The sequence below is a fragment of the Mustela erminea genome, chromosome 10, assembly GCF_009829155.1.
Source record: "Mustela erminea isolate mMusErm1 chromosome 10, mMusErm1.Pri, whole genome shotgun sequence".
Classification (NCBI taxonomy): Eukaryota; Metazoa; Chordata; class Mammalia; order Carnivora; family Mustelidae; genus Mustela; species Mustela erminea.
The window spans coordinates 91,315,590-91,343,213 of record NC_045623.1 but is presented as its reverse complement, the minus strand read 5'-3'; the positions used below and the strand labels follow the sequence as shown (position 1 = coordinate 91,343,213).

At 41.2% G+C, this 27,624-nt stretch overlaps 2 protein-coding genes across 3 annotated transcripts in view; one reads left to right on the top strand and one right to left on the bottom strand.

The window, feature by feature from the left end:
* The first annotated feature begins 5,296 nt into the window (after positions 1–5,296).
* TMEM50A (transmembrane protein 50A) lies at positions 5,297–21,203 on the top strand. The gene is made up of 7 exons (XM_032303669.1): positions 5,297–5,464; positions 7,227–7,333; positions 8,494–8,606; positions 10,007–10,074; positions 12,315–12,407; positions 15,316–15,376; positions 20,382–21,203. The coding sequence occupies exons 2-7, from the start codon at positions 7,241–7,243 to the stop codon at positions 20,425–20,427; spliced, it is 474 nt and encodes a 157-aa protein (XP_032159560.1). The 5' UTR covers positions 5,297–5,464; positions 7,227–7,240; the 3' UTR covers positions 20,428–21,203.
* Positions 21,204–22,084: 881 nt separating this feature from the next.
* RHCE (Rh blood group CcEe antigens) overlaps positions 22,085–27,624 on the bottom strand; it is a 36,994-nt gene continuing 31,454 nt past the window's right edge. For both annotated transcript variants that reach the window (XM_032303662.1, XM_032303661.1), the window contains exons 9-10: positions 27,150–27,223; positions 22,085–22,279 (exon numbers count right to left, since the gene is read on the bottom strand). In XM_032303662.1, the coding sequence (XP_032159553.1) occupies positions 22,253–22,279; positions 27,150–27,223 (101 nt within the window). In that variant the 3' untranslated portion in view covers positions 22,085–22,252. The remainder of the gene's footprint in view (positions 22,280–27,149; positions 27,224–27,624) is intronic.

Genomic DNA, 27,624 nt, shown 5'->3' with positions numbered 1-27,624 from the left:
TGGGTGGCTCAATGGTTTAAAGCCTCTCCCTTCCCCTCAGGTCATGATCTCAGGGTCCTGGGATCAAGCCCCGCATCGGGCTCTCTGCTCAGCAGGGGGAGCCTGCTTCCCCTCTCTCTTTCTCAGCCTGCCTCTCCGCCTACTTGTGATCTCTCTTGCTCTGTCAAATAAATAAATAAAATCTTTTAAAAAAATAAATAAAAGGAGAACATAAATACAATAAGATGAACTAAACTATATTTATTTAAAATGACAATGGCATGTTACTTTCTGTCTTATAATACAGGATATTTTTACTTTGTTTTCTTTTCCAATAATACTTCTGTGAACTGCTTGCAGCCTTTAGGACATCCTTCTTTTCTTTTATGTAGCAGTAAAACTGAATACAGTCAAATAGAAAGTTCTCTTTGACTTGCAGCTGTGCTCTTACCAAGTCCATACTTCAACGATTGCTGGTGTCAGTCCAATGCAATAACATTGACTGAAACAGCCTCTCAGCACAAACTTTTGAGCATGGGATACTTTGGATTTTTACTTATGAGCAACAGCAGGCTTTTAGATTTGTAGGAATTTGTTTCCAGCTTTCCAAAAATGTCCATCCATTTTTTTATCTATAGGCTTCTTTTGGTAGACGAGCTGTTTGTCAATCAGGTCCTTTGCATCTGTAAACTCATCAGAGAGGTTGTCTGTGTCTCAAATGGAAGCACACTGGGTGTCACTATAAGTTCAACCTCTCTTTCTCAGGGAAAGTGGTTTTCAAACACAGACATATTTCAATTGTGAAATTTAAATTGGATTCCAAATAAGTTATCGTTCTAGGAAAGAAATAGAGAAAGTCTAATTTAATTTGGTTGCCCTTTTCTGGCGACATTTGATTCATTTCTGAAGCAGTCTTCTTTCCAAAAAATGAGTCATTTTTTCACTGTATGAATTTTTGTTCCAACTTATACACAACATCAAACATCAAATAACTCAGGTGCAGGCAGTTTACCTTTTTCAAGGCTCCTGATAGCTTCTTCAAAGATCAAAAAGCGGGTCTGGAGAAACAGCATATAAATTTCTGTCATATTCTAATCCTCTTCTCCATTCTCACCTTCAATGGATTTCCGAATTAGAGAAGGATATTCATCTTTTCCCACGCTTTGAAAATAGGATTTTACTGTCGGCCAACATTTTAACATCTTTTCTATGGCTGGCAACAGTGAAAACCATCTTATAGGCATATGTCTTGAGGTGTCTATCTCCTTCCATTTCGAAAAGTCAAAAAGCTCATTAAGTGCTTCTGCATATTTTCAGGAAACTGAAGTCACCAAAAACTTTCATTATGAAAGCCTCAATGTCGCAAGAAAGCAGATCACATCTCCTTTTAGCAGTCTGTGGTGTACAAGGACATTTAGCAGATGAGATGTTTTTTTGGTTTTTTTTTCTCCCCCGATTTTATTTATTTATTTGACAGAGAGAGATCACAAGTAGGCAGAGAGGCAGGCAGAGAGAGAGAGGAGGAGAAGGAAGCAGGCTCCCCTGCAGAGAGCCCGATTCAAGACTTGATCCCAGGACCCTGAGATCATGACCTGAGCCAAAGGCAGAGGCTTAACCCACTGAGCCACCCAGGCACCCCAGATGAGATGTTTTCTTTTTCTTTGGTAAGAAGTTTATAGACTGAATGGAATTTGCTGAAATTTACATCTATGCTATCTGCTGAATATGCGGATAGGTGAGCCAAATCTAGTTTGTATTGCTTTTGTATTGTTTGGTTGATCTTTTGCTTATTATTTTCTAAGGTTTCATTAAAATCTTCATAGCCATCAAGAAGACAATTTGAAACTTAATTTTTAAAATCAAAGTACCTAAGAGCTAGGGGGAACAGTTTTATTGCTATGATGTAACACATCATTTGATATACTGTAGAAGGTATGATTATTGGTAAGATCTTACAGAATCAAGTCTACGCTGTAAGGGGCCAATACAGCTGTGATCAAAATCCCCCCCCGCTTTTAAAAAGATTTTGTTTATTTATTTGACAGACAGAGACACATCGAGAGAAGGAACACAAGCAGGGAGAGTGGGAGAGGTAGAAGCAGTCTTTCCGCAGAGCAGAAAGCCCGACGCGAACTAGATCCCAGTATTCTGGGATCATGACCTGAGCCGAAGGTAGTTGCTTAACCAACTGAGCCACCCAGGAACCTGCCCACAGGATGTTTTAGTTACAACCTCTGAATCTGGAAATGTAACTTTACCCAGTTTCAAAGAGCAATCAAGGGAGCCAAAAGATAACGCCTGTTCATTTCTGTGGTATGCCCCTGCTAATTCAGCAGCTGCTTTTTCTTTCTTTTTTTTTTTTTTTTAAGAGAGAGTGAGCCCCCCTTCCCCCCGTAAGCCTGTGAAGTGGGTGGGCAAAGAGATAATCTTACGTAGGCTCCACACCCAGCGTAGAACTCAACCCTTGGTTTGGTCCTGACATCATGACCTGAGGTGAACTGCTATTTTTGATTGAGCACTGGTGTCTTCTTGGGAGATGAAGACTTTTCATTGATTCAAAAATACTTGCTTGTCTCATTCCAGACTTGTGGTGCTCAGTGTCCACGTTCTCCTATTGCCTTCTCCACCATGCCCAACCCCAAATTCTTCACTCACAGATTGTACAGTATGCTCACTTTGGATCATTTGCCTCCCTAATCTAGTTGTATGTGTCCTTCCATCTGTCATTAAAATAATACAGCCATTTAGTCTTCTATTTTTGGTATTGTCTGGGTCATGATGTTGATATTGTACTCACTCTCATTTTCAGTATCTCAATTCTTAGAAAACATGGCACAATATTCACAAAGTTAGAAATTAAACCAACGCTATGTCCCTCCAAAGCACAAGTGTTAACACTCATGATTAGAATTTAAGTTGCTCTGAAAGGATGCTACAATTGATACATGATTGTGAACCACAAATCATGGCTGCCAGTGTCAACAGTTAATAGAAGGCAGATAATCACTGGATTCATCTGTCACTGTTGTTTTCCTTTTAGGCGGGGAGCATAAAATGGGTTTTGTATCTCCTCTCTACCCCCAATCTATGGCACTCCCTGCTAAAACTAGGACTTCACATCCAGGAAGAGTTTCTTGTAACATAGGACTTTCAGGACCAGTCCCAATCTGGTGTGGTTGGTCACCAAAAATAGGGTTGATCACCGTCCCATTTCCACCAGTGAGAGCTTGTTTAGTATTTTCAGATCTGCTATGTTGACATAAACAAGCTAAATTTAGCTAGACTTTCTGAGAAGTGTAGTGTAAGGTAAATCAAATAAAAACAGTTAACCAGATCTTTCTGGCATTAGTTTTTGGGGAAGGTTCTGTTTGGATAAATCTGGCTTATCTAAAACTTTGCATTATTTGGTATACCTGTTCCAAAATTCCATTCTTTAACTACAAGAACAGTTCTGAGACCAGTTAGCAAGTCAAGGTTGGCTATTCCCAAACAGTCAGCTGTGCTGGCTTTTGCTATTTCTAATAGCTCCGATGTATGTATTAAAGACAAAAACAAGCACTCCAACATATTCCAAGAAGGCTAAGAATGACAAATCAAGCATGTACTTTATTATAAAAGCAACATAAAGGTGATTACTTATGTTTACAAAATACCTGACATACATTGTTAACTACAGTAAATGTAAAAAAAAGGGAGGGGCAGAGAAAAAAAAGAGAGAGAGAGAGAGAAAGGAAAAGTTAATACTTTTCCTCCTAGTCATTAGTTGACCTAAAAGCTGAAGGCAAGGGGCACCTGCATGGCTCAGTTCTTAAGCATCTGCCTTCGGCTCATGTCATGATTCCAGGGTCCTGCTTCTCTTTGTTCTGTTCGCCCTGCTTGTGTTCCTTCTCTCACTCTCTCCCTCTGTCAAATAAACAAATAAAATCTTAAAAAAAAAAAAAAAAAAGCCGAAGGCAAGATTTGTTACAGGCTGCTCAGACCTGCTAAGCGAACCTTAAGTCGTTAAAAGCTTTAAAAGGTTCTACGAACTGCCTGCAGTATATTACCCCCACCCAACCCCGAGCCATTTAACAGTCATAATTAATCTTTAACCCTGAGGGGTAAGAACGACGTCCACTTAAAAATAGGCTATATGGATTGCATTGTCCAGTTTTGCCTACTAATCAGCCAATTCCCCCCCTTCAAAAGCGCAAAGCTACAGAAGTTACGCATCAAAGGAAATCAAAGAAATTAAACGACATAATCTTGGTTCCTAGCTTACTCAAATACTGTAGCCTCATATGCAAAAGAGGTGAACCTTGCGTCCCTCTTCACGACAAATGACCCATGCAACCTTTAACTTAAGCAAAACGGGGTTCTGCTATGCGATCTCCTCCTGGATTTCCTCCTTCAACCGCTGCCTTCTTTCGGGTTCGGGGGCCGGCTGCGACTCCGACCCCCGACTCGAACCGCTGGAGCGGGACCGAGAGTTCTGAGCGGGCGAGCCCGTCCACAAGTCGTTCATGTAAAAAAGACTTCATTGCTTCCAGCTTTTGAAAAGGGTCACTTCCCCAAAACCCAGACTGTCTCCTTCACAGCGGCTCCAACCCGGATGACCTTCCCGCAAACGGGGAATTTGGTCTCTTGAGACATTTGTGGCCGTCCCAACAGCCGGAATGACCCTGGCATCTAGGGAGCAGAGGCCGGGGATGCAAATAAACACCCTATAGTGCACATCAGGACAAGCCCTCATAAAGGAAATTATCTGGCCCTTCCTCAAGGGGAAAAAAGGTCAAGTCCCAGAAGCGCGCCGGGATTCGGACTGCACCGCACCCCAGACACTCACCTCGGACCTCCCAGCCTACTTGGGGGGACTCCACCCCTCCTGGAGGCGGAGCTACAGCGAGGGCGGGGCCAGGCGCTGAGAAAATAAACAAGACTTAAAAACCGAGCGGATGGGGGGTACCGCGAACGTTCACTTTTCGGACCACGTGTGACCCGTCCTCGTCCTGTCACCCTGAGATAACTGAGGAGCCGACCGCAGCACTAGAACACTTACCATCTCACCCTGAACGGATACCAAGGCCCAACACCCACTTTCCTTTCAAAGGAAGAGCGACTTGCCACGCCTCCCCTGGACGGGTGCACTCAGCCTACCACTCCTGACGTGCAGACGCGGACAGAGCGTCCCAGACAGCCCAGTCCGTCCGCCGGCGCTGGGAGCACGCGCAGACCTCGGCGCGGTGGGCGTGGCTCCCTCTGGCCCTCCCTCCGCTCTTGGCCCTCCCTCCGCTCTTGGCCCTCCCTCTGCTCTTCTCCCTCCCGCGCCTCTTCCTCAGCCCCGCTCCCCGCATGCGCGACCGAGCTCCGGGGGCGGTCCTGTTTCATCCGGGTATCCGGTGGCCGGTGGCTGTTTTGTTTTCTTGGCTGAAAACTAGGAGAAAGTGAGGCGGCACCGCGCAGCGCGACACCGGGCTCGGGACCGACTGCACGGGCGGGGCTGGACGTAAGTGCCGGGCGGGAGTCGGGGGAGGGGGTCGCCGCCACAGCCTCTCCAGAGGGCTCGGGGCCGGGGCTGTCTGCCGGGCGTGTGCTGACAGGGTCGCTATCTCCACCCTCTGGGAGGCTGCGGGCTCGGGCTGTGTCTCTCTAGACCCTTCCCGGCTGCTTCCTCCGGGACGGCCGCGTGCGCATCTCGCTGGGCTACCGGATGGCGCCCCTCCCCGGAACGTCTCGGGATCCGTGGAAATCACCGAGGTTCCGTTTTTGAGGGTTAGAGAAGCAGCCCCCGAGAGGGATTGTCACCCATGGGCTCCTTTTTGGAGGGGGGTGGCCGAGCTAGAACGAGTTCCCACGTCCTCTCAGCCCGCGACCACTCTAGACCTGGGGTCTCGGGGTCTGGGGGCGGGCTTTGCGCAGCAGGGTGCCGGTAATAAACCCAAGAAAAATGGACACGGATGGTTGGGGCGGGGGCATAGGGATGAACCGAAAGTAACACATCCTGGATTGCGCTTCCTCCCAGGGAAAATTAAAGGCGAATTTTCAAAACTGAGCTTGGTTCAAGAGCATATTAGCACTGGTTATAATCCCAGGTGTTAATATTTAATGCTTAAAAGGGATGTTACGATTGGACTCTTTGCTCTTTTTTAGAATATCATGGTTTTTGGCCAATCAGGATTGCTGACTACAGAGTAGCTTGACAGAAGGATTCAGGTTCTCTGTAGGAGTTTGGGTGTGTCTTGATAATTAGCAAGTTATACATAATTCAGGCGTTTTCAGTACTCTGAAACAGAGATGGTTTCCGGATGTGTCTTAGGCCGGGTCTGCATAGCCAGGCTCTGAGGAATGCTTTATGTAATTTGTTAGGTCGGCTGTGGTAATTCATATATGGTAATTCAGCAGTGGATTTTTTTTTTTTGTCTGAATTAATATTAGCTTCAATTTTGTGCTTTCTTTTGACTGGGAGACATCTGTTAGAATCAGAGACAGAGATATTAAAATGAAATGGGTCTTGTTTATATAGAAATGACACCAAAAATCAGGATTGGTTCTGGAAAAAATAATGAAGTGAAAGGAAATGATGTGAGTAGAAGACCTGCAGTGCAGTGTCTATTTTTTTTTTTTAAGATTTTGTTTATTAGACAGATCACAAGTAGGCAGAGAGGCAGGCAGAGAGAGAGGAAGGGAAGCTGAGCAGAGAGCACAATGTGGGACCCAATCCCAGGACCCTGAGATCATGACCTTAGCCGAAGACAGAGGCTTTTTAACCCACTGAGCCACCCGGGGGGCCTGAGTGTGAAGAAACACATGTTCTGTTTTAAAATGTGTAAATTCCCAAGACAAATATTTTTCCACGTGAGTGCATGCTTTAACTAAGCCAAAGTTTATCTTTTTTCTCTCCTCCATGTTAGTGCTCCTGTATTGTAAGTGTTAAAATCACATAATAACTTAGTTTGGAATTAAAATTAATAACCATTATAAAATTTTCCCATATTTGGATACCCACATTTGTTCATATTTCTTAAATATACCAAAACTATAAATTAAAAAAGAGCTAAATGAGTACAGATTTTGTTTTCCAAGGTTTTAATGTGGAAATTGATCAAAAATTAAATATTCTGAAAAAGTATGTGTAGCCAAGATAAAGTATTTGACTTTCATTAAATTATTCCTGAACTGTTAATTATTTTCTGGGAACATAACTCAATGTTTGAAGTAAGTAAATAGAAGTACTTTAATGGAGTTGATTTTTTTTTTTTTTTTTTAAGTGACCTGAAAAAAAATGTCTGGATTTCTAGAAGGCTTGAGATGCTCAGAATGCATTGACTGGGGGGAAAAGCGCAATACTATTGCTTCCATTGCTGCTGGTGTTCTAGTAAGTGTCATTGATAATTTGGGACTTCGTTATTTTGTTGTGTTTGTTTTTATGTGTTTTGAATTCTGTAAGATGTTTTTAAATATGTACTATTTATTTTATCTTTGACCACTAAATTTATTTTAATAAACGTTGATGTTTTGTTTATGAGGGAGATAGAATAACTCCATTTTAAGAGTTGCTATTACGGTTTGAAAAATGATTAGTAGAGTGATTGGTTTTCTTTAAATGCATGTTAAAAATCGTATATAAGATAGTATGCTTTATACATTTATTCATTATATGGATAATGCCTCCTTTTTATGAGTCTGTTAAGATACCAGGAAGTATTGTTTTTTTTTTTTTTTTAAGATTTTATTTATCTCTTTGACAGAGAGAGATCACAAGTAGGCAGAGAAGCAGGCAGAGATAGAGAGAGGGGAAGCTGGCTCCCCACTGAGCAGAGAGCCCAATGTGGGGCTCGATCCCAGGACCCTGGGATCATGACCTGAGCCAAAGGCAGAGGCTTAACCCACTGAGCCACCCAGGTGCCCCACCAGGAAGTGTTTAAGAAAGAAACAGGTCAGAACCAGTGGAGAGATATGATTGTATTTTTTCATAATCCAGAGTTAGTTTTTTTCTCAATCTCATTAAAAAGCAAAAACAAAAGAAAAAACCACACAGGAAGCTCTCACTAAAGTGTATTGCCTAGAAGTAATTTGTAGTATAAAATTTTTATTTACATTGCAAATCCCTCAGGGCATCTGATTTTTGTGTTTTATACTTTTATGTTGTCATATGCTCTAAATAGTGGGTTTTATTTATTTATTTATTTATTTTTAAGATTTTATTTATTTATTTGACAGATGGAAATCACAAGTAGGCAGAGAGGCAGGCAGAGAGAGAGGAGGAAACAGGCTCCCTGCTGAGCAGAGAGCCTGATGTGGGGCATCACAACCCAAGCCGAAGGCAGAGGCTTTAACCCACTGCGCCACGCAAGCGCCCCTAAAAATAAAGTCTTAAAAAAAAAAATCATTAGAAGAGATCTCTTCACTTTAGTATATGTGCTGCAGAAGCGAGCTCAAGGGATCTCTTCACTTTAATACTTTGCTTTCTTTTTAGATGATAATATGAAATTACTGTAATTTCTCATTAGTGTTGCTTTTTTATGTCTGTTTTAGTTTTTTACAGGCTGGTGGATTATCATAGATGCAGCTGTCATTTATCCAACTATGGAAGAGTTCAACCACTCATACCATGCCTGTGGTGTTATAGCAACCATAGCCTTCCTGATGTAAGCATTATTGTTTGTGACACTACTTAACATAGATTGTCACACAATAAAAATATCTTTCGTATAGTTGAGTAGAGTTCATATTTTTCAATGTCATCAATGTACTGGACATGGTTTAAAGGTCATCTTGCAGAGAAGGACTGGCAGATGGCTCAGCAAGGAAAAAACAGGAGCAAAGAAACACTAATCTAAGAACATCTGCATTTTTTTTTTAAATACAGAGCTTGTTTTAAAATGTATTTGTTTGCCAAATAATGTGGTTGATACAGAGATCATTTGATCATTCTAAAACTTAGATTTGAATGAATAAATTAAGACTTCATATTATTATTTAAAAAGTCAGGGTGCATGTAGTGTAGTCAGCATGTTTATTGGGCACCTACTACTATATGGTAGGCACTGAAAATAAAAATAGGAAACAAGATAGACACAGCCCTTGCCCTCAACGAAGCTTCCATTGTAGTGGTAGACACATACACATACACCCACAATTGAATTGAGACATATATATATATATAAAATATGTATAAAGTTCTAAACTTTTTAACATAATATATTGTGAACATTTTCCCATGCTATTTCTTTTTTTCTTTTTTTTTTTTTCTCCCATGCTATTTAAATTTTTGAAAGGATACTTCTAAAGAAAGCAAGTCTGTCTCAATTTAGAATAGTACTCTGTGAGAGTCAGCAAAAGACTTCCTATGTTTGGAACCTGCATCGGGGATCAAAAAACAAGATTTTACCACTTGAATCACTTTGATAATAACTTCAGAGTAAAAAGTTATTGTTTTGCTTACTATATAATTTCTCCAAACATTGGATATTAGCATAGAATTATCACAAAAAATGCATTCCAAAGCCAATTTTAAGTAGTTTTCGGATTGTCTAGGGACTTTTCTGTCTCTGTGTTTTCTCATGCATGAATATTACATGTTGACTATGACCCCTGTGTACACATGGAAAGCTAGGCAGGATTATTCCATCTCAGCAAGGCGTAATTTTGAGAATTTCACTCTCAAATTTTAACAGGCGAGATATAATCTTGAAAAATTATCCCTCAAATGTTACCAAGCATCAGAATCACCTCAAGGACTTGTTAAAAGTCAAATTGCTATGCCCTTTACCCAGAGTTTCTGCCTTAGTAGTCTAGGTTGGGGCTGGGGAATTTTCTTTCTCATCAGTTCGCAGGTGATGATTCTGCTGGTCTGGGGACTATCCCCGCTGCTTAGAGGGATGTGGTTGAAGGGACTTAAGTTTACTTGAACCCATTACTCAAAACTCATGAAGCCTAACCTTAAATTTGAGGTACTCTAGTTTATTGTATCTGGTAATTTGATGTCATGGGTATTTTCTCTTGGAGTCAAAGACTGTGATATCTTGGCTTTATTTTATTCATACAGGATTAATGCAGTATCAAATGGACAAGTCCGAGGTGACAGTTACAGTGAAGGTTGCCTGGGTCAAACAGGTAAATAGGCGTAAACAGTGCCTTATTATACATCCTTGAAAGTGAGAATATACATGGCAGGGCCATCATTCTAACTCCGTCAGATCAGAGATAGGATGGAAGTATATCTAGAGCAGAAGTTATAGGTTTCAAGGCATAAGGTACAAGTCACAATCTAGGTTGGCTGTAGAGCACAGTGTATGCAGTCTTGAGTTTATAGCTTGTGCAGTAAAATGTAGATATAAATGTATATAGTATAAAGCAAAGGACAGTATGCAATAAAGAGTGTAAGTGCAAAATAGACTTTATAGGACCTTAAGTTTTACCATATAAATTATTTTCTTCTCTTTTTTGTCAACTTTATTTGATTGGATTCGCATTTTGAAATAGTTCAGAATCGTAGTAATTTGGGTATGTTTTGAAATATACAATATAAAATTTACCCTCTTAACCATTTTTAAGAGTAGAGTTCAGTAGCGTTAAGTACATTCACATTGCTGTGTAACCAACCTCCGGAATTCTTTTCATCTCGCAAAATTGAGTAGAATGATAGAATTTTGGTGCGTAGGTTCACCGAGTCTGTTCCTTCTCAGTTGAGCAGCTCCTGTCCCCTGGCCTCCATTGCCACGCACCTGGGTGAGGTAGGCTGAGTACAGGATGTGTGTGGCACAGCTTCCTTGAGAGTCCAGCTTACACAAGGACTTGAGGGATCATTGATTCAACAATTTAAGTGATAAACTTATATTATATCCATACAAAAAATAGGCAGAATTCAAGTGACTTTTTTTTCTTTTTCTGTCTTTTTTTTTTTTTTTAAGATTTTTATTGATTTATTTGACAGAGAGAGATCACAAGTAGGCAGAGAGGCAGGCAGAGAGAGAGGGGGAAGCAGGCTCCCTGCTGAGCAGAGAGCCCGATGTGGGGCTCAATCCCAGGACCCTGGGATCATGACCTGAGCCGAAAGCAGGGGCTTTAACCCACTGAGCCACCCAGGCGCCCCTGTCTTTTTTTTTTTTTTTTTTTTTTAATGAAACAGGAGAAACCTCAGTAGTCAGCCCTGATCTATACTTTCTTTGGTTCACGGTCTCTGTAGATGAACTGAAGTAGAAGAGATACAGAAACACTAATCTGGCATGATCATAAACGATAAACAAATAGATGAATGGTAGCAGTTAGTGTTAATAATAATAAGCTAGTAATAGCAAGGGCTAGAACTAGAATATGGCCATCACATCTGTAACTAAAATTTGTTAGCTAACACAGCTTTGGGGATCGAGAGCCAGTTGTATTTAAGACTACATCTGTGACTGTCAGCTTATTATTTCTTTTCTTTTTTTTTAAAGATTTTATTTATTTATTTGACAGACAGAGATCACAAGTAGGCGGGTGGGGGGGAAGCAGGCTCCCCGATGAGCAGAGAGCCCGATGCGGGGCTCGGTCCCAGAACCCTGGGATCATAACCTGAGCCTTGGTCAGAGGCTTTAACCCACTGAGCCACCCAGGTGCCCCAGCTTATTATTTCTTAACTCTTCTTTTGTTTCATGTTTTGGAGATGAAATCAGAAATTAAATATAGCATTCTGTTTGGTTTATTGAACAAGGCAGTGCTTTTATTTTATTAAAATGTATTTATGCTAATTAAACTCCTCTCAATTCATTTTCGGAAGTCTAAGGACTGTTTATTTTATAGCAAGTCATAAATATTTTATAAATGTGATTTAAAATTTGTCCTCCTCTGTTAACATAATTTTAATGAGGCTTTCCTAAGTGCCAGTCACATTAGTTTGAATTTATTTCACTGCCTGACTTACCTGGAAGTGAAGTATGGTAGTATGTTTAGATTCACATGTCACTGAATATGAATTTTTAGTTAAGTATACCTATGTTATTGCTTGGAAATTCACTTGGAGGAGTTTAAGTTTTGGAGTACAGTTTCTAAAAATATATGGAGAATGAGCCTGTAAATATGTTAAAACATATTTTGTGAGATTTTTTTATAGGATGGTTGAGGAATTTTTCTCAGTATACATATTTAAGGAGATTAATTATAGGCACTTAGAATATACAGACCAGCCAACAAGAAAAAGGCCAACGTCTGCACTCATGAAAGATATTCAGCACATCTTCCATTCTTATTTTAGACTTTAAATGGCAACTACACATTTTTTCTGTTTTGGTTTTTGCTTTCCTTTTGAAAAGTTAATTGAACCGGCTCAGCTGACATATGAGAAAAAATGCAGGTAAAATGTTATTTCTTTTAAGGGGCTCGCATTTGGCTGTTCATTGGATTCATGCTGGCATTTGGGTCTCTGATTGCATCTATGTGGATTCTCTTTGGAGGCTATGTTGCTAAAGGTAAGAGAAAACCGTTTACGTTTTACTTTGATGGAATACTGAAGTTGTGCATTAGGGTTGGTTATTTTAGAGCAAAGCTTTTTTTCATATAGATGGGTCAGCTACTAGCTGCTAGCATTTATGCCTGGGAACTCCCTTCACCCTATCAGTATTTTGTTTTGTTTATTTGTTATGTTTTTACTATTCCTTTCTTCTGTATTTTTTCTTCCGATCTAGAGCCTGGAAGTAATGAGACACAGCTCCAAACCTTGCTTCTCTTTGGCTTCCCAAAACCTCAGAAGCAGAATATATATGTTCTCTAGCTATTTGGCAAGTTTTGACATGGTGAATGATATCCATAGAAAGCTCTAACATCCTAGAATTAAAATGTATTTAGCTAAGCCTCCCTTGTCCTATGACATCATCTCCTTTTAAATAGAGAGTAAATTAACAGTTCACATACATCTGCTGTGGAAGGCCAGTGTAAAGCAAGGCCTGCAGGAAGAGGCCTGCTTTTAGATCCCTGTTTGAAATCTCACCTTTACAGACCCCAGAAAAATATGAAATATTTTTGTTCCAGGTAAAATAGACTCTGCTTCTTACAGTAAAAGTATGGTATTAATGATCTGCAAAAACTAAACCAGCAGAGATCTAATCTAGCCCAGGTTTTAACCCTTTATTTCTTTGAACAGAATGTAATTCTTGGATTAAAATTAGGGGTTTCCTGAATTTTTATTAAGATCATTTAAGTCTTACAGACAGGAATGATAGGCACTTTAATATGTATTTTTGTTATTGTTGCTTATATAATTTATTACTAAAGCCATGTTCCCAAAAATGTAGAAAAGAAAAAAACTATAATAATGTACTGTTTTTAAGTGTTTTGGTATATTTCCTCTGGTCTCTTGTGTTTCTGTGTAGTTACAGAATAAATACAATTTTGAACCTAGGTTTTTACATTTTACATGATATCCTAAGTAGTTCTCTTGCTGCTACAAAATCTTTATCACCATCATATTTTAAAAACAAAAATGTTACTTTTTTATCATGTGAATTCCATAGTGCTTGTTCATTGTAGAATACTGAAAATATAAAAAAGCTCAAAGAAGAAAATAAAATTATTGATAATTCTTCTCTCCCAGATGCAACTATTAATACAGTTCCCCTTTTTGTAGAAATGTATTTATCTCACAAAACTTTGGTATTTTCCTAAAGACTTCTGGAGCCAGGTTATGCTTTAAGAATTATTAGCAGGAGATCTATAATTTTATAAGTTGCCTTTCTATAGGATCTTTATGAGCCATTCTAGTGCTAGTAGTTAAACTAATGTGGAATAATTTAATCTGGCCTTGAGGTAGTGAAGCTTCTGCAAACCAGTTGTTATAGTAATCAGATTAATTTAAAACGATTCTGAGAAATAGTTGATAATTCATCTACTTATCATGCTTGGTTTGTCAATTAATGAGTAATCATTGATAGCTCCAGTAGTAGAAATTTATGAGGATTTCAACTTCAATCTGGGATGAATTAGAAGAAAATGTTCTGGCAGTCTTGCCCATCCTAGCTAATGGTTTCTCTGTCCCTCCAAATGTTCAGGTCAAAAACTGGGGGATTAAAACTTATCAGAGATGATACTTCTCTTTCTCTTGTACCCCACATTCAGTCCATCAGCAAATCCTGTTGATTCCGCTGCTAAAATATATCCTGAATCCCGCCACTTTTTTTTTATTTGGAAGAGAGAGAGCCCACAGGCACGTCCTTGTGCACAGCCATGGGAGTGGGAAGGGGGAGGGGCCGAGGGACAGAATCTTAAGCAGGTTCTACACTCAGTAGAGAGCCCGATGTGGGGTTTGATCTCACTACCCTGAGATCATGACCTGAGCTGAAATCAAGAGTTGGATGCTTAACCAACTGAGCCACCCATCACCACTTTTTTTTTTAAATACAGTTGTTTTTGTGTGTGTGTGTTTTGTTTGTTTGGTTTTTGTTTTAAGTAATCTCTCCACCCAGTGTGGGGCTCCAACTTACAACCCCTAGATCAAGGGTCACATGCTTTACCGACTGAGCTAGCCAGGTGCTCCCTGAATCCCACCACTTTTTACCATCTCCATTGCTACCACCCTTGTTAAATCTGTTAGTCTCTTGTCTGATTTCCTGGAACAGCTCCCTCACTGGTTTCTGTTTCTCCACTTACCTCCTTTCATCTACTCAGCTCAGCAGCTAGGGGAACCCTATTAAAATATGTCATTACTTTCCTGCTCAGAACCCTCCAGTGGCTTCTCATCTCCCTTAGAGCGAAAATCAAAGCCCTCCCTGTGACTGCAAGGCTCCATGTGGTCTTGCGCCGCACACCCCACCAGCCCACCCCTCAGTCTTCTCTGATGTGTGTCCTGCTTTCTCTCTGTCGCCCACTCGGCCACTCCTCTCTGTGCCAGCCCACCGCCACCCCTGGCTTGCTGCCCTTGCTCTTCTGCTGCTTCTGCATGGGGTTGCCCGCCCTTCCTGCCCGTCCTTTCATCACTGTCCCCTTCTCTTGAGGTCTTCCTGGCTGCTTGGATAAAATGTCATCATTCATTGCACTTCCCTTACCTTTTCTTGCTTTATTTTTTCTCCTCACTTATTCTCTACGTTGAGCTTCATGAAGATGAAAAAAGTTTTGCCTGTTTTATTTACTGCCAAATTCTCAGCACATTACAGTGCTGAACATGGTATGCACTTGCTAAATATCTGTGAAGTGAAGGGAGGGAGCTATCACTTACTACACCAGTGCTAGACTCTGTCACATGTATTATGTCATTTAATACTCGAACCAACCATGTTTACCAGAAAATTCAATTATGTAAGGCAGGAAACTTGCTATTCACCAGTGTATCAGAAACTAAATGTTTTGAGACCATGAACCTCTGAATATTACAACTATTTTTTACAGAAAAAGCCATCGTATACCCTGGAATTGCTGTATTTTTTCAAAATGCCTTTATCTTTTTTGGGTAAGTTTCTTTTACATTCTTTATCCTATTATTTTTTTTATTTCAGGGTTTTTCTTATTTGAGAGGGAGTAAGAAATAGAACACGAGCGGAGGGGAGGGACAGATGAAGAGGGAAAAGCAGACTCCCCACTGAGCAGGGTGTCTGATGGGTGTGATCCCTAGGACCGCGGGATCATGACCTGAGCCAAAGGCAGACGCTTAACTAACTGAGCCACCCAGGTGCCCCTGAATTCTTTTTTTATAATTGTTTATGTTACTTACTATATTTAGTTGATTAATTTACCCTGTCCAGTGCCCCTCCCCCATGTTATGTCATAAAATGAAGAACGAGACTGAGAAAAATAATAAAACACAGGTTTGTTGTTACGAACCTTGGGAACATACACTGATTTTTTTTTTTAACCACCACCAACTCCCCTTTAATGAACTGTGATTCAAGTAGATTTAGTCACATAATCCTGACAGTGTTCATTTAAAATCTGTATTTCTAACAGTTATTTTCAGTGAAAGCCTGCTTAAAGCCTTTTCTCCTTAAAATTTTGTTTCTAAGTGCATTTTATAGGTCTTTCTAACTTGGTGTTATTAGAACTTATGCATGATGAAATTTGAGGTATGTAGGAGAAGCCCTAGCATTTTTTATCCTTCTGCTGCAATGACAAATTAAGCGATTACTAAAACCCCTGAGAACCTCAATATTTTTATTAATGATCTTTTCTGATGTTCATTCCTTCTGGGTACTAAGGACCTGCTGTTTTCCCCGCCCTTGGCCTTCCAACCCTTGCCACTGCCACCACCCCCTCTACACCCCGCCCCCCAAAATCTTCTTTTTATGCTCTGCATCAGGGATTCTTTTTTCTTTTTTTTTTTTTAAATAAAGATTTTATTTATTTAAATAGAGAGAGTTGGGGGGTGGACAGAGGGAGAGAGAATCTCAAGTAGACTCCATCTTGAGCGTGGACCCTGAGATCATGATTTGAGCTGAAACCAGGAGTAGGATGCCTAACCGACTGCACCAGCCAGGCGCCCTGCATCAGGGATTCTTAACCATCATCCTGTGGAGGGTTCTAAAGATGGGAAAGCACCAGACATTTCCGTAGACAAGACACTGCTGTTTCTGCTTGTTTCTAGGCTTTATATGGCTTTCATGATTTTCAAAGAAGTCCCTAATGGGTGGCTCGGTGGGTTAAGCCGCTGCCTTCGGCTCAGGTCTGGATCTCAGGGTCCTGGGATCGAGCCCCGCATCGGGCTCTCTGCTCAGCAGGGAGCCTGCTTCCTCCTTCTCTCTGCCTGCCTCTCTGCCTGCTTGATCTCTCTCTGTCAAATAAATAAATAAAATCTTTAAAATCTTAAAAAAAAAAAAAACTACTCTATTCTAGGACAGTCTATTGTAGGACTGTTCCTTTTCTGTCTCTTCCTACTGACCCCCCTAAGCCCCATATCTACCTGAGCCACTCATGAAATGCTGACAGTTACCCTTCAGTAATGCACAGCAGTGATATTCAGACTTTTTCCTCCACCAGGAATTCTTGCAGTTTTATAAAATCAGTTTGGAAATAAGAAAAATGTGAACTTAGATGTGGCAAGGTATACAGCGTCTTTGAGTCTTTCCTTATGTCCTGAAACTAATGGAGAAAACCCAAAGAGTTTAAACAACAAGAATAAAAAAATCAGCCACTGTTATTATGCAGAAAACAATAATGACCAGAGTTTATTGAGCAATTCCTATCTCTGAGGCACCATTCTTAGTATTTTACCTGTATGCTCAGTGAATTCCTGTAACAACTCTGAAGGTGGCCCCATGATTATCCCTATTTTATATGTGAGAAAGCAAGCACAGAAAAAACAGGCTCCTTGTTTGAGATCACATGGCTAAAATGGAAGCTGTCTGACTCCAGAGTTTAGGCTCTAGCTACAAGGATGAAGACGTTTGAGATTCGGGGTGAATTCAGTTGACCTTTTCTCTTTTTGCTGTCCTCAGCTGGTTGTTTAGCATGAGTTCTCTTTTCCTCCTCCCTCTTCCCTTTTTTGGGAGTATAACGCTGGGAGTTGGGGAGTTTGGGAGTATAATACTTCAAAAATACAGCATGAGTAAACCTCATTTCTCAGCTTATGAAATAAAATCTGGGTATGTTTTTTATTTTGTAGGGTAATGTAGCATGTTTATGAGAAAGTCGGTGTGGATAGGTAGGATTTCTTTTCCTTTCAAGCGGCAGTGCCAGGGCCTGGACATCTGTACAGACAGCCCCCAAGCATCTGAGCTCACTACTCCAGTGACTCCACAGCGTGGGAGGTGCACAGGGAACTCAGGGCCCCACAACTTCAGCCAAGGGAAGGTAGTGTGAGGGTGTGTAAGAAAAGCTTCAGGATGGAGTTGTGGGGAGGGGTATCTACTGAGAACCAGCCAGGGAGGGGCAAACAGCAGCCTTCTTTATCATTTACCCTGGCAGAGAGAAAGAATAAAGCAAGTTCCACCTTAAGATGCTGCTGTAGCAGAGAAGTCACCGTGTCACCGGAGTGGGGAACAGAGGATTGAGGGGGAAACACATGAGTTCACATAGCAGTTTTCACATGGTACAAAACCTTGGAAACCAATCATTGACTTGTCTCAAATTATTTATGATGATTATTTATATGGAGCAAGTTTGGTTTCTCATTTGGTACTGTTAGCCTTCTTCAGACTTAAAACTATGGTTTCTGAAAATACTATAAGCAAATTGAAATTAAATTCAACTAATAAGCACTGTTAGTGGAATAGTTGTAGCAGATTGCCTACCATTCTGATTTGTAACAGGACAATAATCAGCAGCCCCTGAGAAATTACTGTTTCAGAAATCAGAGACAGATGTCAGTACCAAAGGTGACCATCTGACAGTGTAGGAGGGACTGGCTTTTGTCCAAGAAACTCTTCAGATTACAATTTACATCTGTTGACTAGTATTTTGAAGGATGTCTCATCCAAGCTATCTGGAGGGTAGAAGCCTGCTATTAACCAGAAGATCAGAGATCAGAACACCTTTTAGAGCTTTATGAAATCCTTTAGAAAGAGAAGTTAACATTCTTGCAAGAGAGGGTACAATTTTCTTTTCTTTTTTTTTTTTTTTTTTAAAGATTTTATTTATTTTATCTGACAGACAGAGATCACAAGTAGGCAGAGAGGCAGGCAGAGAGAGAGAGAGAGAGGAGGAAGCAGGCTCTCCGCTGAGCAGAGAGCCCGATGCGGGACTCGATCCCAGGACCCTGAGATCATGACCTGAGCCGAAGGCAGCGGCTTAACCCACTGAGCCACCCAGGCGCCCCAGAGGGTACAATTTTCTAGTTGCATTTTTGTTTTCATCAAAAAACACTGAAGTATTTACCTCCAGAAAGGCTTATGAAAGCCATTCTAAATTGATCATTACAATTATAGGCTTAACCTTGAGTAGACACTGGGGCCTGGAAAACACGAGAAAACAAATGCAAAGCAGCCCATGCCACTGTCTACCCCCCTCTTCAGTTTCTCCCTCCCCCTTGCCTGCACATCCAGGGCCTCTCAGACGGCCTCAGAAGCATCTCAGACTTGCTCACATTCTATTGGGTCACCATCATCCCTTCCTGAGCACTTCACATCCCTGATGGTTCTTCCCTTGGATCCAGTTTTCCTGTGTCACTTTCTCTTCTAAAACATCGCTCTAATTCTGTCACTTCTCATCTTAAAATTTTTCAAAACTTGGAGCTGTCTACAGAAGAACTCAACACTAGTGGCCATGCAGCCAAGTTCTGTCCACGGCTCTGTTTTATTTATTCAGTACAGTATTTTCTGTTTTATTGAGCCAACATTTAAAACTCCAGAGACTTTTACATTGAAATCTGAAGTTTGGGCTTTTCCTCAAAAAGTGGAAGATCTGACAGTCCCGAGCCTTGCATAACAACAATCAGCTGGAGATAGATAGTTGTTCCTTTAAGTCGGGGCACATCTCCGTATAATCCCGTTTCATACTGAGTCTCGGTAGCCCCCATAGCAGAACGTACAGGCTGACATCTGCCCTCTTGACTCATTTAAGGCATGTAAGGCCCCTGTGGGCAATTAGCCACCCTGGTCAGTTGGTTTACCAAATCCTGGCCACTGCCATTCCCTATCTTCCTTGTCTCTTAAGCTATAATCCAGCCATATTGGACTCCCCCCTGCTCTAATGCACTTCGGGTATCCACGTGTATCCAGAGATCTAGATGGAGACCTGTATCTCCTTATGCCTATAACTGCCATCTTGCCACTCTTTTAAGCTGAAACTTTGAGGACAGCTGTAGACCGGTCCCCACCTAAACCCTGGATGGCAAGTCTTTGTGGGCATATTCCTGACACAGCTGTCACTTGGGCTTTCCCTGAGGCCCTGTGGTCTTTTATTCCCTTTGCCGCTTGATACGTTGTTTCCACTTCCTTTGTCACACTAGCTCCTGTTCCTACCAGTCTCCCATTGAAACTCCTGCTTATCCTCCAAAGCCCGTTCCAAATACTACTACCTCTGTAACTTCTTTCCTAACACATTCAGGCGGAATAAATTCCATGTGTTTCTGTGTTCTCTCAACATTTGTTCTTCTCAACACATGTCTTCCCCCCCCACACACACACACACCCCTCCTCCGCTGTTAGCACATTGTGTCACCAAGAATGTGAGATGTGAGCAGCTTGAGGGCAGGGACACCATAGCTTAAGTATTTTTATAGCCCAGCCATCTAGCACATTATATTCAAAAAAGGTTTGTTGAATGAATATGATAAAATTAGACATACTATCGTTATATACTAAACATTGGTTAACTTTTTAAGAGTAGCAGAAGGCTCCAGTTCTCAGAAGTCGAGGATGTGGGAAGCACACGTTCATTTTCTGTTCTGATACATTCCTGGTGTTTTTCTGTAGTACAACTCATCAATCCTTTGTTGCTAGTTTCCCACCATCCTCCCAATCTCACATACTCTCTTTTTCTCCCCCAAACTCAACTAGATGTGATGTTTCTTATTTTATTTGCAGAGGACTGGTGTTTAAGTTTGGCCGCACTGAAGACTTATGGCAGTAAGAGCGTCCAGTTTGCTTCTGCACAGCAGCCCTGTGTGGGTTTTTTACTACTCACTCCCAGTTTTTTGTAATGCCGTTTTTTAAACTCATTTTTGAGTGTAGTCTTCAGCTTCAATTTGTGTAATACTGAAATCATGAGAACTTCCTATGTAAACAACAACAAAAATCTATTGTGTGCATTGGACTAACTTATAAAATGTTGAAAATATGCCACATGAATAATTTTTATTAAGTTTTATCATGGTGTAATTTGTAAACATAAATTACAAAAAGAATCATGGATGCATCTTATACGAGCATTTGTCATAGCCAAGGTCCCAAAACTATAAATTAAAGTGCTCTGAAGATTTAATGTGTCTAAATGTGGCCTCTTCTGTGTCAAATGTTAAATGAAATATAAACATTTTCTTGTTTTTAAATCTATGCAGTAGTCAGAATTCTTTCTTGCTATACGTTGTGTTTGATCTATCTGCAAACATTTCAGTGTTAGTAGCCATTGAAGGTGTCCCAAGGGGTGAGTTGGAAGAGAGAAGCTCCTGTTGGAAGAGAGAAGCTCCTGATTCAGCCACAAGGCTGCTCAACAGGGTCCCTTCGGTGCCCCTGATCGGGGCTGAGGCCTGACAGCCACTCAGCCCATACATGTGGTCATGGTGGGATGCTGACAGTCACTCCCTGTCTACCAATGAAGGAAAGAGGAAAAAGAGACTGGACACTAGTCTTTACTCAGGCGACAAATTTTTTTGTTGTTGATTTGACAATAAATTGAATTCCAAGTTTCCTTGTATCTCTGTATTGAACCACTAACCTCAAAATAGACCAGCAAGGTCAGTTAAAGTTATAAACATTTACTACTGAGAACTCTCACAGTCTGTCCTTTTGGAACCCTGCTTTCTCTCAGGCTCCCTCCCCCCTTGGCAAAATGGGAATCTTTTTTTAAATGAGCTAGTTAACTGTGGGATACATGTTCTTTAGAAATGCAGCTTGAAATGTTTTCTTTCATAAAACTTGCTACAGTTAGCCCTTCTGAAACACAGAATATCTCCTAGATGGTTTAAATTGTGGTGCTCTTGTCCACACCAGCCACGTGATCTTTCACCTTGTACATCTGGAATATCGCCTAGGCATCTAGACACACAGAGAAATGCCACGTTGCTGCCATCCCATAGCCAATCACCCATGGTGGGTTTTCAGAGAGTTCAAGGGCATCTGAGAGGTTGAAGGTTCACCTCTTTTTACAGATGGGGGAACCCAGGCCGTGGAATGATTTTCTCAAGGTCACAGAATTAGTTTTGTAATCTTGGCACATTGTATTTCCACAACTGACCACATCTTTCCCTGCAGTCAAATTCAGAATATACCCAGGGTATAAGAACTACTTTGTGAAACTGCTGGAGTAGAAACACAATGTCCATATTATAGGACTAAATACAAGTGAATTCTTAATTTTTCCCTATTTAATATTCTGTGTTGTGCTGATATAGACAAGAGTTCACTGCGTGGCATAGCACGCTTTGTTAAGCATGAGAAAGAATCTAAGAATTGTCAATAAAATTGAACCAATGCCTTAACTTCATGTCTGCACCCAAGAAAATACTGATAGCATCATCTTTAATGAAACCAAACATTTATTTTAAACTATTACGAAATTACCCTTCAAATACATTTTTAATCTTATTTTTTAATATCAAATTCATCTCTTTGACCTTGTTTCATTGTATATAAGGAGACTTTGCTGTAATGAGTGTCACCCACAAAAAAGGGGAGGCAACAGTGAAAGGAAGTTGTCTCATTTTCAGACAGGCCTTGTTTTTGTTGGATGGTTTTGCTTAAAATCCAGTAGCCAAATGAGGAAACTGTGAAAGCAAAGTAAACATTTTTATTACAGATGAACCCTTATAGTCTTAAAGTTTGGACACATATTGATTCTGGCTTGATCTTTGGAAACTGACATGTTGACAAAAATATGTCATCACAAAGGTCTTTGAGGGTCTTCCGCAAAATCTGAATGGGAAGAACTCTTAGATCTCATATCTTACAGCTCTTTACATGAGTCATTGGTAAATCGTGATCTGGCTTTTGTTTGAATGTCCCCAGTGACAGAGGATGCACTACCATATGAAGTAATTCATTCCATTTTGCAGACAAGTTCAAATTGTTAGCAATTTATACAGCATTGCCCACTGGACCTAGTTAAATTCTTTGGAGAAGCCTATAGGAAACAAATATTTGTCCTTTTCTACATGATAATCTTTGAAGTATTTGAAGAGTGTTCTTAGATCTCCTTTGGGTCTTCTCTTCTGCAAGCTGAGCATCTCCTAAGTTCTTAGGGGGTGTCACATCCCACTGTGCCATAAATCACTGCATCTAGTACCATGGGCCACAGAGTTGTAGAAGTGGAAATCAGAGTGGCTAACTTATGGGGTGTTTTTTGAGGATGTGTGCTATCATCTCACACACATCTCCTTTTAACCCTTGAAACAACCTGGTGAGATATTAGTGTTCCTATCTCCACAGAGATGAGAACAATGGGGCTCTGACGATCACAGAACAAGGGGTGGTAGAACCCAGATCGGTCTGACTCTACAATGCGGAATTTGATCTCATTTTACAAATGAAGAAACTGAGCCCCAGGGAAGTAAAGTGACCTCCCTGAAGGCACTACCTTCCAGAACAAGGCTGTGTTTCGGTACCTCTCCAAGAGGGGAGGAGTCTGTTGACAGGCTCCTAATCTGTTTTCCTACTCTGCTTTAGAAACCCGCTTTCCTCATTTCTGTTGAACAAGCATTTGTTGAGTTTTTACTGTGTCTGGAACATGTATCTGAAATCAGAAGCAGGGGTGATGCCAGTGTGGTGAGGCTAGCTCTTGAGAATTTTGCCTAACACAGCAGGAGGGACTCAACACATTCTGGGGTATTTATGTGCTAAAACAGTGGTGGGGTTGATGTTTCTTGGCAATAAAATCATTTTAAAAATAAACTGCAAATACTCGTTCAGAAGCCAATGGATGATCTTCAGCATGTTGTGCTCATTTCAGAATCCATCCCACGAGCTCAGTCTTTACTCAGCTCTAAAAACCTTATCCTGTAATTTTCCCACTTAAACTTTCAGGAGCCTCCAAATGCCTGGAGGCTGAGTCAAGTGGCTCGTGCCTGCCTTTCATCCTTCCCTTCAACCATGCTGCTGAGCCAGGTTGCCTCCTGCTTCTCTGGTTCTTGCTCACAACCTGCCCCTTGCTTGGAATGTCTTTCACTTCCTGCCACTTAGCCAAGTCCAACACAACTCCCAAGTTCCACATTCCCTGACCTCCCCAAACTCATGGTCTTTCCCTTCTTTCATTTGTCCAGCAGCTGCTGCCAGGATTACTCACTCAGTGCTTAACAGATAGAGCTGTGCACAGAGAAAGATCCAGTCCTACACAGTGAAAGCCCTAGTTTCTCTGATCCCCCCCACAGTACCCAGGACAGGGGCTTGTCTGCAATAGACTCACAAAAACCTATTTTCAGAAAGGTTAACTGTGGAATTAATTTTAATGAGTGGATGTCGGGGAGTCCTTGTGCTTTGGAAAGCACAAAATAAAATCCATGGGTTATTAAATTGAAATAAAAAGTTGAAGGAGGGAGTTTATGAAAAATTGTGTCAGGAACTGAATTTTTATAAATCAGTATCTGCAGAAGGATCATTGTAATCTAATCTAAAGACAGAGCATTAGTGTATGTGGTTCCTTGAGAGCTAGAACTGCATTTCATTTAGATTTATCTCTCCAACTCTTTACACAAGAGCTCTGTCATATATTAGGTAAGTCATTAAATGGAATTAATTAGTGAATGAATGATTAATTAGTAATAGAATCATCCAAGGATGACAGGGATAACTTTCAGGAGTGGTGAACTGCCAGGCATGGTTTGGGCAACAAGGGAAGGAATATCCTTTCCAATCCCCAGGTCTTTGGTTCTCTGAAATGCATTAGGACACTTGATAATGATTAAAATGTCTTTTCGGGGGTGCCTGGGTGGCTCAGTGGGTTAAAGCCTCTGCCTTCGGCTCAGGTCATGATCCCAGGTTCCTGGGATCGAGCCCTGCATCGGGCTCTCTGCTCACAGGGAGCCTGCTTCCTCCTCTCTCTCTCTGCCTGCCTCTCTGCCTACTTGTAATCTCTGCCTGTCAAATAAATAAATAAATAAATAATATTTTTTAAAAAAATAAATAAAATGTCTTTTCAGATGGTTTACCAAAAAAAGAAACAAAAAATTACCCCTGGATTTATCAGCTTCGGAAGTTTGAATTCTTGCCTCTTAATGGATATTTGGCTTTTCCAATGAAAGCTGTGTTCTACTGCTGAATAAATGTTCTGCTCAGCAGTAAGAGGATTAATCAGAATAGTGGGGGAAGGAGGGGAGAAGTAACTGTCCTCTAGGAGCAGCAGCGGTTTCTTTGGAGCCAAACAGATATCAGTTCAATTGCTCCTTTTCCATTTACTATCTTTGTCATTTTGGACAAGTTACTTTTTTTTTTTTTTAAAGATTTTATTTATTTATTTGAGAGAGAGACAGTGAGAGAGACCATGAGCGAGAAGAAGGTCAGAGGGAGAAGCAGACTCCCCGTGGAGCTGGGAGCCCGATGCGGGACTCGATCCCGGGACTCGATCCCGGGACTCAAGGATCATGACCTGAGCCAAAGGCAGTCGTCCAACCTACTGAGCCAGCCAGGCGTCCCAGGGATGCTTACTCTTGTGCAGAGTTATTGTAAGGATAAAATCAGATAATGCCGAAAAGCATCTAACACAAAATTGAAACCCATCAGCTTAAGATAGATAACTGTCATGCTTACATATCCCTTCGTGGTTGCCTAAACTCCCAGTAATAAGTTTTCCTGTTCATGTAGTGCTTTGCATTTTATAGTTTACAAAATGTAGTTACAGCCATTATTACCTCATTTGGTCTTTGAAACAACCCAGTGAGGTAGAACAAAGATTACCGTTATTTTACCAGTAAGAAAGGTCATGGTACTTGCCTCCATGAGACCTTGCAGAATGGGGACTGGAATTCATGTCTTCCCATTCTAGGTCCATACCCAGGGTTCCACTTCACCTGCTGCTGCAGTGCCCAGCGTTAGGCTAGCTTCCTCAAGTTCCCTTCATTTATTCAGCAAATATTTATTGCAATTCAAATAATTGAGCTAGATATTGGTCCCGTTTGTGGCATCCCTGGTTAATCAGCAGCATGCTTGGTAGAGACGGTTTACTCAGTAAATACTTGTGGATTGAACGGATGAATTAAACCAGTTCTCTGCGTCCTTTCACTAGATTTAACCCTGCTACCACCAAAGGGGCAAGCACGCTTGCAGGGACTGAGAGAGACTGGCTATAGGGAGATGCTGGTACAGGATGAGCCCGTTTATTAGCAACAACGTGGATGACTCTCAGAATAATTATGCTGAGTAAAAGAAGCCAGAAAAAGAATGTACTGTGTGATTCATTTATATAAAATTATAGAAAATGTAAATGAATCTATTGGACAGAAGGCAGTTCAGCGGTTGCTTGGGATGGAATAGAGTTGATAGGGAAGGATAATTACAAAGAGGTACAAGGAAACATGGTGGCAATGGATATGTTCATTATCTTGACTGATAAGACTGATATGATAGCTTCATGGGCATATAAATATGTTTAAATGTATCAAATTGTATATTTTAAATATGTGTGTCGTAATCAGTTAGACCTCCGTAAAGCTCTTTGACATGAAAAGGAGGAAGCAGAGGAAAAAGAAGAGCAAAAGGAAGAGACAGAGGAGAAGAAAGGGCAGGTTTTCTCTACAAACACTAATGCCAAGGCCCATAATGAGGCTGGTTCTCTGCCCCTCTAGTGATCAGTATCTAGGCATGCCAGGTGGAAAAAGGATTGGCCTGGGACTCGGGAGGTCTAGTTCCTGGTCTTATCTCTGCCGCTCACAAAGGGATGACGCTGGGCATTAGCCTGACCTCAGTCAGCTTCCACTTCCAATTTATAATTTTGCAATGTTTGCCCAGCCAACCTCAGCATCAAATGGGAGTTATGTAAGGTGACACATCAGAGTACTTGGTGAACCATGAGTGTTGGTTAAAGGGAGGTGTGCAGTGGGGTGACAGGGAACCTCTCTCTAGAGCCTCTTTCTAGACTAGTCATGACAACAAATGCTACACAGGACACAGAGACCCTTGGCAGCAGCCGCGTTGTTTGAGCTCTCTGTCCTTTGGCTAAATGATCCCGGACTCCTACAGTACAAGTGGTCTTGTGTCCACTGGCTACTGAGTGTTAAGAGTTGTGTTCTAGATCCAGCTCTGCCGCACACTCGCTGTGAAAACACAGACGGTCATGGTTCCAGTCATTGCATCTGTCGAATGAGACTGGACCTGCTGGCTCGGGCACTGCATGATTCGATGGCCGTTAGGGCAAACCACCTGCCCACGCTGATGACCCCAGATGGGGGAAGTAAGGCCAGTGGCCATTCTCACATCTCTGACCCTCAATGACTGAGGCATCAGGGGAATGGTAACATTTACCACTCCCCCAGCCCTCACCAACACACACACACACACCCCAACACACACACACACACACACACACACACACACAATTTTGTTTCTAGTTTGTTCTCACAAACACCAAGTCAACCTATATAGAGATGTAACAGATATCTTTTTAAGTTCATTCACTCAGCATTGATGACTTTATGTTCAAAATCTTACCTCCCAGAAAGCCTGGTCATCAAAATGTTTGGCCGCAGGAGGTGCCTTAAATATTTTGAGGCTTAAGATCAAACCTGTTAAAATTCAATATTGCATGTTAAACCTTTAGAGCACAGCATCTGTTACCTCAAAATATCACAGGCCAGCTCTGGTTAGCTCAATAAAAATCCCTTCTTCTTCTACAGCCGGGAGATGGACAAATTGAAGCGCTGGCCTTCCTGGACCAGCCTTATTAATTCTATAGATATCTCTTAAAAGAAAACTGGCAAGAGCAATTATCTCCAAAGGATTTAGATGATACTGAGAGATGTACAGTAGCTACTGATCTGACATGCTTCCCAAGTTGGAATATAAGAGCCCTGTCAGACCGCGCTCCCGCTGAAAAGCTGATCTGTACTTGACACAAGAGCTACCATGGACAGCAACTCCAATTCCACGTTCCTGTCAGTGTGGCATTGCTGGCTCCAATAAACTC